At 38.4% G+C, this 13,772-nt stretch overlaps 1 protein-coding gene and 1 long non-coding RNA gene across 4 annotated transcripts; one reads left to right on the forward strand and one right to left on the reverse strand.

The window, feature by feature from the left end:
- Positions 1-1,969: 1,969 nt before the first annotated feature.
- Positions 1,970-3,065, reverse strand: LOC108952900 (uncharacterized). Of its 2 annotated transcripts, none has more exons than XR_010475748.1 (2): positions 2,950-3,065; positions 1,970-2,522 (listed from the first exon to the last, which is right to left on the reverse strand). It is a non-coding gene; the product is annotated as an uncharacterized LOC108952900 (long non-coding RNA). The 2 variants fall into 2 exon arrangements; XR_001978061.2 differs by having other exon boundaries at positions 2,661-3,050.
- Positions 3,066-3,364: 299 nt separating this feature from the next.
- LOC135674165 (probable LL-diaminopimelate aminotransferase, chloroplastic) lies at positions 3,365-11,302 on the forward strand. Of its 2 annotated transcripts, XM_065183720.1 has the most exons (10): positions 3,365-3,585; positions 3,669-3,745; positions 5,285-5,352; positions 6,562-6,678; positions 7,555-7,617; positions 9,295-9,399; positions 9,624-9,674; positions 9,967-10,287; positions 10,502-10,708; positions 10,782-11,302. In XM_065183720.1, the coding sequence occupies exons 1-10, from the start codon at positions 3,497-3,499 to the stop codon at positions 11,073-11,075; spliced, it is 1,392 nt and encodes a 463-aa protein (XP_065039792.1). In that variant the 5' UTR covers positions 3,365-3,496; the 3' UTR covers positions 11,076-11,302. The 2 variants fall into 2 exon arrangements, with proteins under 2 accessions (XP_065039792.1, XP_065039798.1); XM_065183726.1 differs by lacking the exon at positions 3,365-3,585 and having other exon boundaries at positions 3,672-3,745; positions 6,558-6,678.
- The last annotated feature ends 2,470 nt before the right edge of the window (positions 11,303-13,772 follow it).

The following is a 13,772-nucleotide window of genomic DNA, read 5'->3' on the forward strand; positions in this document are numbered from 1 at the left end:
AAGGAGCAGATGAGAAGGGAAGTTGGTGAGCACACAAATTCATCTCTGCTCTTTTCTCTTTTCAGAGAACACCATAACAGTCATTAGACTCATTACAACACCTAAAGAAAGGTGAGTAAGTCTCTCTCTCTCTCTCTCTCTCTCTCTCTCTACAAAGGTCATCCTGAAGGTCTACTGAGAAGTCTTGAACCACATCCCTGTTGTCCAACTCTGCAAGTGGTCTATTTTTGTACCTTGAAGTCTGCCACAAAAAGCAAAGAAGAAGAAGCAAACCCAAAGAAAGAACCATCTATATTTGAAATAGATTGCAGTGATGCAGTAAGTTGGAGCTGCCATCCTTGCATGTAAGCAAGGAGAAGGTTGGTTTGTCCAAGTATGAAAGCTATGTATCAAAAACATTAGACACTAGGATGTTTAAGATTTGAAGAAAGAGACCAGATTTAAGTTTGCAGAGCATCATGCACTAGTAAAGAGAAAAGTCCACCTGCCATGACACCTACCTGAGACCAACTTCTCATTCGTGTTCAAAAATACTGATTCCTAGAGTAGACAAAAACACACTGTGAACCTGTAGAACAAAGAGGAAAAGGAGTTCCTTCTCATAGCTTTGATAACATTGCTTTAAAATGCTTGTGAATGAATGCACTACAAACTGGTGATGATTCAATGCTGTCAAGCAACTGCCAGAAGTTTGAGGTGTTCCATAACCAAAACACACCCTCATTATCTTACATAATTCTTTCATTAAATACATCTGACTGGGTGAAGGTGGCAAAATGTTCAGATATTCTAGCTGTAAAATCTTCTGCTATTTCTTTGAACATTCATGTTGGAGCTTGTGAAAGATCCAGAGGAAAATGCCAAAAGACTTACTACATGAACTGTGCCTCTTCTTGTTGCTTCCCTGGAGATTAGTTCTTCTGGTTGTTCACAACAATTTCTCCACACACACAAGGAAGATTTGATATGAACTTACTACATTATGAGTTTGACTCAATAAATGGCAGCACTTTTTTTTGCATTGAGGTTTTTTCTTCCCAGAACTCATTTTGGACATTTCCAAGACTCCAATCATGGCTTGCTGTTGATCCACGAGTCCCAAAAGCCAAAACAATGACTACCAGAAGTAGGAGTAGTAAAAACCTACAAGCTTAATCCATTACAACTGGCTTTTAAGCATTCTAGCCACCACAATGATGTCTGACTCAGTGTCTAAATGGCTAGTGCAGGTGAGAAGCATTAATCACCTCCTATGACACTTCCTTGGGCCACCAACATTTGATGGTTGACTTTGACCTTGTGTTCCTTAAGCAGAGACCCCAAGGAAGAGAACATCTAAACCTAGAATTTGGTTTAGGAAGTCATCATTTTGCTCACAAAGAGAGACAGAGAAAGCCCCAAATGGAGAAGCCAGGGATAACAAGAAAGAAACTATGAGATGGTGTATGCATCAAACTTTAGCAGTAGGTCCATCTCCCCACTTCCAGGGAAGGGGCAAATGATGACCCCCATCAACTGATTTGAAAGGGAGCTTAAGAGTTCAATGATGAAGAAGAGCTAAAGCAGCTGAGGTTGAGATAATGGTGCACTGGCCATTTTGGTTCCCCCTTGGGTTGGACTTGCACAACCAAGCTGTAGCCATCACCATCATTATGGTCTATTTCAAGGTGCCACTGGACAAGGTTTCATGATGAACAAAGGTTCAGAATCAACAATAAACTCATTGCTATGTTGATGGAATTGGGATCATGATCAAATGTGTGGATCATCATGTCAATAACATTCACTCTCTAGAGAACCAGATGAAGATTACAGTAAACAAAAGATTGTATGAATCAATCACACTGCTAGTTTCTTGACACAGGAAAGCCATGCAAACACAGACCTTCCACCCTTAGTAATGGTCAACAACATTATTTGCTGTCACTTCAAATAAACACATGATTGGAGCTCAAGGGGAAAATACAAATAAAAGTAAAGCTATCCTCTGTTCATCTCTTCAAAGGCTGATGCTAGAATACTTCATGTACAGATTTATCAAAGAAGATGACTTTGAGACAATTCTACAAGCAACCTCTGTTTTAGTATGCAAGTGGCCAATCTAAGTCTATTATAATTGGACTCAAGTTACAAAAAAGATTCAATAAAGCCTGCATGGTTTAATGCAATCTTAAGCTCCTCTGAATGCTCAACCAGCATAAGCTTCAGTTTCTCAAAGACAGTCTCAACTGCCCCGAGCAACTTGATGGAATGATAATCTACTTGTGCTGGGAAACCTGCAAATGACCTGCAATTGAGACTTCATTCTCTACTTTATTTCCTGTGATGCTATCAGAACGATTTGTCTCGATGGGATATCAGATCTCGCTCTCGCGTGTCAGGTGATGCTGTAGGAGTCGATGGAGCCTAGAGATGGGGATTCTGCAGCCCCTTCAACCTCCGACGCCGAGCGGTGGTTGGTGATGGCGAAGTTCGCGACGGAAGAGTTGCCCAATTCAATTCCTTCAGTTTGCCTTCCGAACCTTCACCAGTGACGTTATTAAGTGCATGATCAGCACATACTGCATCACTATATTGTTGAAGCTAACAAATAAGTTAAGCAGCAAGACTGAAACGATTCACAGAGGGTTTACGCACGAAGGCACGAAAAGGAACGATACCTTCCATGATCTTATCTTTTTCCAACAAATGGCGAAAAATCCAATCTTGCTAAAAGTTGTGTCTAAATTGCATATTCTTTATAGATTTCAGAACCCTAATGTAAAGTAAAAGGGTAAAAGAACAACAAGGAGAGAAAAAAAGAAACAAATTTTGCGACGATCGAGTCAATGAGTCGGAAATACGATGTCCGAAACTGAACCAAGAAATCAGTATGCGAGGGACAAGAACCAAGAGATGGGAGGGACAAAAGGATGGAGGACTTCTAAACACTAACAATCAAGAACCAACCACGCAAGCGAGAAAAAGAGAGGAAGGGTCGCTTTGGAGAGCACAGCGGAGTCTGGCCATCGGAGACCATCAACAAGCGGTCGAGCTCACAAGCGACGACGACCGGGACAAGAAAAGATGATGAATAGGGGGCTTCCGACCATTATGAAGTGCGCATGAGAGAGGGGGGTCCATTTTCTGTGGGTCCCCGCTCTTTGAAACCTTAGGGATCTGCCACATCAGTTTTCTTCACTGTAGCCTGGTTTTATAAGGACAGCTAATTCGAACCCAGATCTCAAACTTGGGACTGTGCGTCAAAGGCAATGACGTTATTATTTGCGGGGCCCCACTTATTGAAACCGTAGTGAGCTGCCACATCACTTTTCATCAGTGTAGCCTGCATTCATAGGAACGGCTGATTGGAATTCAGATCTCACACTTGTGGGAGTCGGGCCTCCGCTTGCTTAAACGCAGTGAGCGCGGCGCTTTAGGGTTTGGGGGATAGCGGTCAAACTTTGTTGTCGTCGTCGTCGTCGTCGCCGTTGTCGTTGTTCACGATCGCAAGGGAATGGCGTCGTCGCTGCAGATCCCGGCGGCTATCTCGTCGAGCACCTCCGCCTTCTTTGGCCGTCTCCCATCCAACAACAAGAACAGCAGGTGAGTATTGCTCGATCTGTTTCTTTTGTTTTCATCTCGCGTTGTTCAATTCCGTCTTATCTTAGTGTATAATTTGATCGCAGGTCGTGGGAAGTGTCTCTTCCGGGCAGAAAACATGGCGTTTGCAAGTGCATATCGTCTCCTTCTGCTGAGCAGACTGGTAACCTTAAACTATCTTGCAAATTAGCTTTTTGCATGGTTGGTGATCCTTGTGGGCTTCTTACAGGCGCTGTATCGATTCTTGATAAATGGATAATTGGTTTGTCAGCAATGGCTTGCTCGTTTCGTGTCTGAAGAGTTGACTTGGGTTGCAAATACTGTTAGCGTTCTTGTCGTTGAAAGTGTCGTTTACATTCTGCAAATCTTGAACTGCTGAGTAGCAATTTCGTTCCCCCTTGTGATTTAAAAGTCTAAAATCTCAACCAAATGACCATTGATTGATTTTTTTTGGTTATGGTTTCTGGGAACAATGTTCAGGATTTATTAAAAATGAAAATTGTGCAGATACTGTAAAATAGTTATCTTAATTGGTAATTAGGAAATCTTTTTTATGAATAACATAGTTTAGAGTTCTAATTTATGATAAATCCTTTGCTTTGTTCGCTGCTTTCTGACCAAGAATTTGGTACAGGAGTAGGCAGAACATGTATAAGGAGCATCATCTTTTTCCATCGATGTCAAAGTTTCTAAGAGGGCATAATATGTGTACTTTAAAATTTGATAAAGAAGAAGAGCAGAAGAGAAAGAAAATATTACTGAGACATGAGAGTATAGAAGTTAACAAACATAATAAGGGAGAAAGTAACACTGCTGTCTTCTGTATTTCTACTTCTAGTTTTTGGACAACAGGCTTATTCCTGTATAATAGAAGAGAGGAGAAAATGAGGGGACAGAAGAGGTAAGGAAGAAGAAAGGAGGAGAAGAGAGGAGAATGAGAAAAAAAGGGAACAAAGAGGATTCTGGATGCTGTCATTGGCCACTGAGAGAAGAAGAGAGAAGGATGAAATGGAGGAGAAAAGAGGGAAGGGAACAGGAACTAAAGAAGATTAAGAACTCTAAACTTTGTCACCAGCCGATGCATGCTTCAGGATGGACACATTGCCAGCTGTTGCAACTTGCCCATTGCCACCTGCTGCATGCTATTCACCTTCATGTAGTTGAGTGTTAATTGCTTACCATGAGTTTAGGATTGAACATGCAATCATTTGTTTCATGTCCTTTCTTTCAGAAACAGTCAATACAATAGTGTCAACTAAGCATTTGTTATGGAGGATTAGTTTCAAAAATAAGTTCTTATCTCTCAAAAGCAGTGATTCTTTAGCAGATAAAATTCTTTTATACTATTACTTGATAGTAACATATAGTGGTACGTAGGAACTTTCTGGTTTTCTTGGTAGTAACATGTATAGATTGGATACAGGCTTAGCAGATTTCACTTTTATTTGTCGTTTACACTGATCACTCTTTGTACGCTGTCCAACAGAAAAATGTATATGTTTTCAACTGTTGTTGGATTTTTTTTTTATTGCATCTGCTATTCCACTGATTGATTGTGAATGCTCATATTTGTTAGCCTCTGAAAGGGAAACATTTTTCAGGAAGATGTTGTAATTAAGAAAAATCATAGTCTCCTAAATGTTTGCAGAATAATTATTATTTAAACTGTTCAGCAAACTGAAACATATCAACTGTTCTGAAGCTTACAAGACAAAGGTGACAAGAAATGCAAATATGGCTAAGCTTCAAGCAGGTTATCTGTTCCCAGAGGTGAGTAGTATTATTTCGTTATTGCCTTTTTTGAAAAGTTTTCTGTCATTTGCTGGATTATCGTTTATTTCGAGAAGTCAGACTGTTCTTATCTGTTGTTAATTTGACAAATTATCCATTTAGAAATCAATTTATGACTAGAAGGATAATTCACATTCAATGTGACAGTTTATCCATTGTTTCATATGTCAAATTTTTTTTGAGGAATCTTAGGTCCTTACTTATAGGCTATACTAAGATGAAGTGAAAAAGTGGTTAGGCCTAGGTATTAGGGTCCAGGTTAAGAACCTAGGCAGTGCCTGGGCGCCAAAGTGGCTTCTTTTAACCATACTGATTGGCTGTGGATGGAGTTGATCCTTCATTTCTTCCTTTTATTAATTTTGAAGGCCCAGTATATGCATGGGCTGTAACTTATTTTATAAACATTGCTCTCCAACTACAGATTAATGATTTGGTCAGTTTGATTCTGTACCCAGATGTGTGCACTTACTTAGAAATATCAATATATTTCAAGAAACTTTTATCCAGGTTAGCAATTTACATAAAAATGCACTGTTTAGAACTTGTTCACTCATCTAGGCTCCCTGCTTAAGTTATTACCATTTACGTTACACACCGAGACTTGGAATGTACAAGTTGGCTGTTTGGACCATGGCGATTGTTATTGAAACCTTAATTGGGCTTCTAGTTCTAAAATATATTTGTTTACTATGTGGATCTATATTTTCTTCAGTGCTTAATACCAAGGAACAGTGTAAAATATACTATGTATTAAGATATATTCTCTGACAATGGATGTATGCATGATACATAATTGCATGCATCACATGTGCTGGTTGACTATGCTACCCTACTTCTTGGACCAAATATCATTAGTCATAAAAATTTGCTTGTGCTTGGCATGTGGTCATGCAGGGAGAGTATTGTTGGTGATAGCATTTAACCAGTGTATCTATGGCATTTAACTTGCTATAATCATGACTTGGAGACTGACATAACTTGCACTTTTTGAATGTTAATGCCTATTCATTTTTTGCTTCACATTTATGTAGTATATTGTTCCATTCAGTTCTTGACTTGGTTGCATGATATTCGTACTCAAATTTGTATCAAGTTTCTAGGTTTCATATGTTCAATTGAGTACTTTTTTCTCACTTTTTGCTGGGTCTGAATATTATTTATATTTTGTCCATATTTGATTGAAGCTAGATCGCTAGAAGAAGGTCAGCACACATGTTGAAGTACCCTGATGTACAAGTAATAAGTCTTGGCATTGGTGACACTACAGAACCCATTCCAGAAGTCATAACTTCTTCCATGGCCATGGTAATTTTTCAATATATCTAATAACTTATGTTGTCACACAAGTATGTGCTTTGAATTAGATGGTGGTGTACTTCCATCGTCTCACATGTATAATGCTGGTGTGTTTGTAAACCTTGAGTTTGACACCTTTTATTATGAAGAGTGACTCTACATAATAACTTAATAGTAAGAAAAATTATAAGCTCGTACCATAAATACATGTAACCATTACTCAGAGACAGCAGATCCATCCAGTCTGACCTAGAAATTAACTACTGCCCACTCATCATTTTCATTTATGATTGTAAATCTTTCATTTTTAAAATTTTATGATACTCTTTCTGAAATTTTTTTATTAATTTAACACATTTGTTCTAAGTATCTAAAAAATTTCAAATGAAATACTTGATGCTAATCATTTTCTGATCTTAAAATTTGATTCTTTGCATCTGCCAGTAACTTGCAGAAATGCCAAGACTTATGTGGAAAGTAATACAAGTAATTATTTTTAAGCTTCATGTTTAACAACAAGAAACAGATGAAAAAGAGTTGTATATATTGCAAAATTTTTCTTAAGCTGTAAAATGGCATGTCATTAAAGAGTATCTCATGATATTATAAGGGTGGGAAATTCAGCTAGTAAATTGTCTTCTGATTTTCTAAATTTTTATGTAAAGGCTGATTTTCTTTGTTATGAAAATCATTTCAGTGGTCTCCATTTGTCACAGAAGTTTCTAGAGGGATTTTTTTTCTAGTCTAACATGTTTGCAGTTTGCTGCATGGTAACGTTACATAGTTTTCGTGTACTGTTCATGATTACTTGAACTTTGAATTATTTATAGAATTTTCTTTTTCTGCATGTAAGAATAGTAACTCTTATGTATTATTGCTATGCAGAGGGCACATTTTCTTTCAACTGTTGAGGGATATAGTGGTTATGGAGCTGAACAAGGGGACAAGGTGACTAATTACTTTTTGCAAAGTTATGTTTTTTAGGGTTTGGATATGTCTTATTTTTATTCTGGTTAAGGAATTGTTTCATGCAAACTAAAGTTGTTTTCTGCATATGGAGAGGATGAAAATTTGTAATATATGTGTATAACTCTGTTTCTTTTTATTCTCTTGTACATGTTATCTTAGAATAGATCGATAAATGTGGTGGCCATTAATTACTTATTTCAATGTTTTCATTTTGGGTTCACTATGGCTCATTTCTTAGTTTTCAAAAATTTTCGTGCAAACCAAAGTTGCTTCTTGCATACAGAAAGGATCAATAAAATATAATAAATTCATACCCAACACTATTTCTTTTATTCTCTTGTACATGCTTAGAATAGATGGGTAGATTTGTTATAGCTATAAAGCAGGGCTATGGATTAGGCTATCAATATCACGATACAAAAATGTCGATATATCAAAGCTTAAAAGTAAAAGCATATGATTGCTAGAAATGTATATTTTAATGTTTAAAAATTTCTGTAATTGATAGAATAGGCACTTATGTCATAATTCGTGATGAATATTGAGTAATTATTCATCATAAAATTGTTATAATTGGTAACATAATTTGTCAAGAGTATAGAGAAGGTAGCAAGGACTTTAATTTCCTCAATCATTATACAAACAAATACAAAAGACCTGTCTAATGATATATCCATTTCTATAATCATAAAGTCAATATTTGTATAGAATAAAGTTTTCCAAATAATTATCATGAAGTATCCCCTAAATATCCTAAAGTTACTGATCTTTTTCAATAATTGTTCAAAATTTGGATACCTAAAGATAATATTCTTTATGTTTCTAAGAAGCATCCTATAGGCATTATACTTTTACACGTTCTGATGTGGATACAACCACCAATATGAAGCACCCATGTCCGGTAGTGATGTTGGAGGTTTTTCAATCTTGGGGACTTTGTGCTTTTGAAATGTTGGGTGATAAACAAAGATGTTGGGTGGAGGCACACTAAGCTTTGATTGTAACCTGCTAAGACGTTGGGTGGAGGCACATTAGCAGGTACAGTGCCATTGTTATGTTGATTCTGCAATGGGACAGTTTTTTATATGTTGGTTAATATTAGTATTTGGTACACATGGAGTAATCTTGTAGACTGCATGCAGTCACATGCTGTCAAAACCTCCTTTTTCCCCCCCTGAAGGCTACATTAGTACCTTATATGAACAAGTTAGACTTTCTCCTAGAAGGTTTGAACAATAAAAGATGCTAAGAGATTCGAACATTTTCAATTCAATATGCATGCATTTTACATTTAGACTCAGTATTTTTGACTTTTATTTAACATGTTTCTTTCATCATCCATAAGACTATACAGCGTAAGATCCTTAGAAGAAATTGAAAAAACATATTTGATTGTCTATAATCCCTGTTGGTCTCTTTTTTAATTTTGTTTTTAGTTTTCATCAGGATTTTCTTTAACAATTTGTGATTATAGGGGGCCCAATCATTATACTTGGGTTATGCTTAACTGCACAGTGCATGTTAATCTTTATTGACTTCAGCATGTTACTGTAGTGATTTTATGGTCAATGTACATTCTTTTGTAACCCATATCAATATGCATCACGATTATAATTTAATCTGATTGTGACAAGCCCTCTTTGAACTCTTCTGCAGAAACTAAGGGCTACCATAGCCTCAACATACTACAAAGATCTTGGTATCGAAGAATCTGATATATTTGTCTCAGATGGTGCAAAATGTGATATCTCTCGCCTTCAGGTTGTTCTGTTCAAAATTTGTGCTTTCACATTGTCTTTTTTACTGAATTTTAGTGTCTTTTTCTACTAAATTTTTGCCAAGATTTTCACTTGGGACCATCGAAATGTTGGCCAGTTGCTACTTACTATGATTTTATTGTTTATGAACATGTTTTCTCATGTTGATAACTGGTTAACTGGCTAACCTGCACAAAAGATGTCTTACCAGCTTTATAATTGTGGCAGCTTCTTTTTGGATCTGAAGTGAAAATGGCTGTTCAAGATCCTTCATACCCTGTAAGTCTACACTATGTACACTTTGGTCACTTTGCTTTTCTATTCTCTATTATATTATAGAAGACTACTTCTGCAATTCTGTATATAATTAACATTGTATATATTTTTCATTATTTTTTAGAGTACCAATATTTCCGACTTCATGTATTATTTGAGCTTGGGGCATTTTTGTTCGATGGATAGCATTATGCCAATGGCAATGTTTGAAAACTTAATATGGATGTTCATTTGTTTGGGAATTAATCTTTGAAGTTGCTATGAACTGTGTCTACTGATGAACTACTATTTGCAGGCATATGTTGATTCAAGTGTTATTACGGGGCAAACTGGCTTATTCCAGAAGGATATTGAGAAATATGGAGACATCGAATACATGAGATGTGTACCTGAGAATGACTTTTTCCCTGATTTGTCAACTATCTCACAAGCTGATGTCATCTTCTTCTGTTCACCGAACAACCCAACTGGTTCAGCAGCAACAAGAGAGCAACTTACCCATCTAGTGCAGTTTGCAAAGAATAATGGGTCAATCATAGTTTATGATTCTGCTTATGCCATGTACATTTCAGATGACAGTCCACGTACTATCTTTGAGATTCCTGGAGCAAAAGAGGTGAGTTCCTTCCCAAATTGTTTTTGGACAGGTTTTCCAGGCGCATGACACCCTTGCTTTCTGTAAAGGGCAAGTATTATCTATATGTTCAATTAGGAAAAAATGGTATCACATTTATATGTCACCTTCAACCTTCGGTTTGAATAGCAACTGCTTTCTCTTGATGATCACTAAATATTTGACATGTAATGACAAATGGGTTCCTATTTTGTAGGTGGCTATTGAAATATCGTCCTTTTCTAAATATGCTGGGTTCACCGGTGTTCGCCTCGGCTGGACTGTGGTCCCAAAAGAACTACTTTTTGCTGATGGTTTCCCTGTTGCCAAGGATTTCAACCGTATTGTGTGTACATGCTTTAATGGTGCGTCGAACATCGCTCAAGCTGGAGGTCTAGCTTGTCTTTCTCCTGAGGGACTGAAGGTCAGTTCTGTGCATGTTGAGCTACTTTTATCATAGTTGATGCATGCGCTTCAGAGTATTTGTTATTTCGCAGGCCATGACCGAAACTATCAACTTCTACAAAGAGAATACCGATATAATCGTTGATACATTTAGCTCACTTGGCTTCAATGTATATGGTGGAAAAAATGCGCCATATGTCTGGGTACAGTTTCCAGGTCGAAGCTCGTGGGACGTATTCGCTGAGATTCTCGAGAAGGCGCATGTCGTTACCACCCCAGGAAGTGGGTTTGGACCTGGAGGCGAGGGCTTTATCCGGGTCAGCGCCTTCGGTCACAGAGCAAACATTTTGGAAGCAGCCAAAAGAATAAAGCAGCTTTACAAGTGATCGAGATTGCTGTCAAAGACTGCCCAAATATTCATCTCAATTTTGAGACAGCGCAATCTTCTGCTATTAGCTTTCGGTGAATAAGACAGTTCAATGAAAATTTCTCCACCTTTTGGTTATCTCTGTGGAGTTCATCAACAGTGGAATTGTGGTCATGCAAGATTGTCACGTTTCTGTTTGTTGTTGCGAATGGAACAAAAATGCAATTTTCTCAAGTATTTCACTCACTTTTAAAGCGATATATAATCCATGGATTGTCTGTCGAAATGTTGTGTTTCGATCAGTGTCTGCCATACCGAAGCATACCGGTCGTACCGGGTCGTACCGGGTGGTATGTACCGGTTTGTGCTACAGTATTAGACTGTAGCACTGTTACAGTATCGGTACGCCTTGGTGTATCGCCCGGTACACCGGTACCGTACCGTACCGAGCCTGGGTCGAAATTTTGGTACGGTACGGTATGGCGGACTTTGGTTCCGATATACATTTTGATAAATATGGTATGTTTGAATCGATTGCAATGGTTTTGGTAATATTAAGCATTAAGATGGGAAGGACTTAACATCATAGATTGCTAATTTAGTTGGGATTTTGATAACAATAAAATCTTCTCTTCGTCACTTTTAATAAAATATATATTATGAACAAATAATTACATCTTATCGATCGGTATCTAATGTTCTTAATAATTGAAAGTTCAACATTTAAAACATGAATTTCATTTACTTTTATGTTAAGAATTTTAATTTTTATTCGATAATTTTTTTAAAATGTTAACTAATTTGATTGTTGATAATAATATTCTATATCACAATTAATTCTAACGAAGAGTCGAGATTAAATCAAACTCTTCGTATAGGGGTATTCCGATCCAACAACAATAACAATAATAATAATTAAGACGTCCATCATGGAAGACAAACAGAGCTTAAAGTGAGCATTTTAAACATCGAGGCAATCAATCTCTTCTAACCGGCCGGCGAGTCTTCTGTGACTTAGAAGATGAGTGTTTGACTTTGCCACCCCACCTTCCGTGTGATGAGTTCTTCCACCACTCTCCACGTTTCTACCATTCCATTCGCAGATTTCAGATTCATTTAACTTGCTCCCTTCCCACTCGCATCAAAAAGAATGATTCTTTGCTTAACTGGCTGAAGCTTTCACGATGATCAACATGGAGTGGAGTGATGATACTTTCGTCCGATACTGCACACTACCTGCAGGGCTAAGATTTATTCGCGCAATCATATCGTTCCTGTCTTAGACAGCATACAAGAATCTCGACGTATACTATATATACCAGATCGAATGGAGTTTCGTCGTCGCATGATCACTCGTACATGAGAATTTAATTTTACAGACTGACGAACTGACCTTAAGACTTTCTATTACGTAATTATCGCTCAACTTTATGTGATTCTTCCAGAATTCAATTGGGATATTTCAGACCCATAACTTGCTCATCCCACACACATCAATGACGATGACTCTTCTTCTCTCGACTGGCCGAAGCTTTCACGGAGGTGAAAAAGTTAGATCTGTCATATCCGATCAAAAAGGCTGGCGTAGGCATCAGGAAGAATGAGTCCATTCGACGGCTTCCTCCACCTTTCGTGGTGGTAAAAGGTTGGAGACGCAGTCAATTTTCCTTCCCTTTTCTTTGGATTCTGTCTTCGGTAAAGATCTTCTTCGAGAGGCAGAGCTGCCTTCCCCAGCTGGACCAGCTCAAAAGCTCCATCATATCTGAACTACACCTTGCACAAGCAGCCCCCAGTTGGTCCTGCAATTAATGGAAGCTTTAAAGGAAAGTGAAAGGAGCCATGCATTCGGAGGTGCCTTCTTCTTCTTCTTCTTCTTCTTCTTCTTCTTCTTCCCCTTCCCTTCACTGCAATCTATCTGCTCGTATCATATGTGATGTTTCATGTGAGTTGGAGCTCGAAAAGAAAAAGAAAAGCGTGCCCAGATCGAGTCAATTGGATCTTCAGTTGTCCAAGAGACTGTTCATCTGCAGCAACTTCGGTCAATGCTCAACTTTACATGTGATTCTTCTCAGGCTACTGAGACTGCGTAGTCTCTTACCAAATCCTGACCACTTCAAACACTGTCATTTTGTGGTGTCGTCCGTCAGTCAATAGTCCATTACGATATATGTTTTTTGACTGACGAACATTGGATTCGAGCTCATATAATAAATTATTATTATTTATCAGATAAATTAACTTTTTATTTTAGTTAAATGATAATTTGCATTATCCGACATGTCCTCAAACCTCGTTCGTCCGATCTCGATCGGACGCCTCCTGTCCCAACGCTAACCCTCCCGATCTCCAAATCCCCCGATTCCAACGACCACCATTACACCTCGATAAGAAAACGTCGACGTGGGTCCCGCAAAACGAACCCGACCCCGCGGTCCAGTACCGAAAGAAACGGCCCATTCCTTCCCGGGTCCCACGTGGGACCCTCCGGTATCATAAATAAAAGGGCCGGTAGTTGAGACGGGCAACCGGCACGGGTAAATGTTTGCTCTCGCCGGTCGAGCCCTGAATCAAGTGACCGCAGGAGACGGGGCCCCGCACACCTACCGTCGCTGGCGCTGCGCGACTTAGTCGTACCGCGCGAGGTGGCGTCTTTTGGGTCATGCACTCCCAGTGGAGAACCTCTTGGGTGCCGGCTCGAGTGTCTCAAACTAATCCC

Source organism: Musa acuminata, chromosome BXJ1-1 (genome assembly GCF_036884655.1).
Source record: "Musa acuminata AAA Group cultivar baxijiao chromosome BXJ1-1, Cavendish_Baxijiao_AAA, whole genome shotgun sequence".
NCBI classification, from domain to species: domain Eukaryota; kingdom Viridiplantae; phylum Streptophyta; class Magnoliopsida; order Zingiberales; family Musaceae; genus Musa; species Musa acuminata.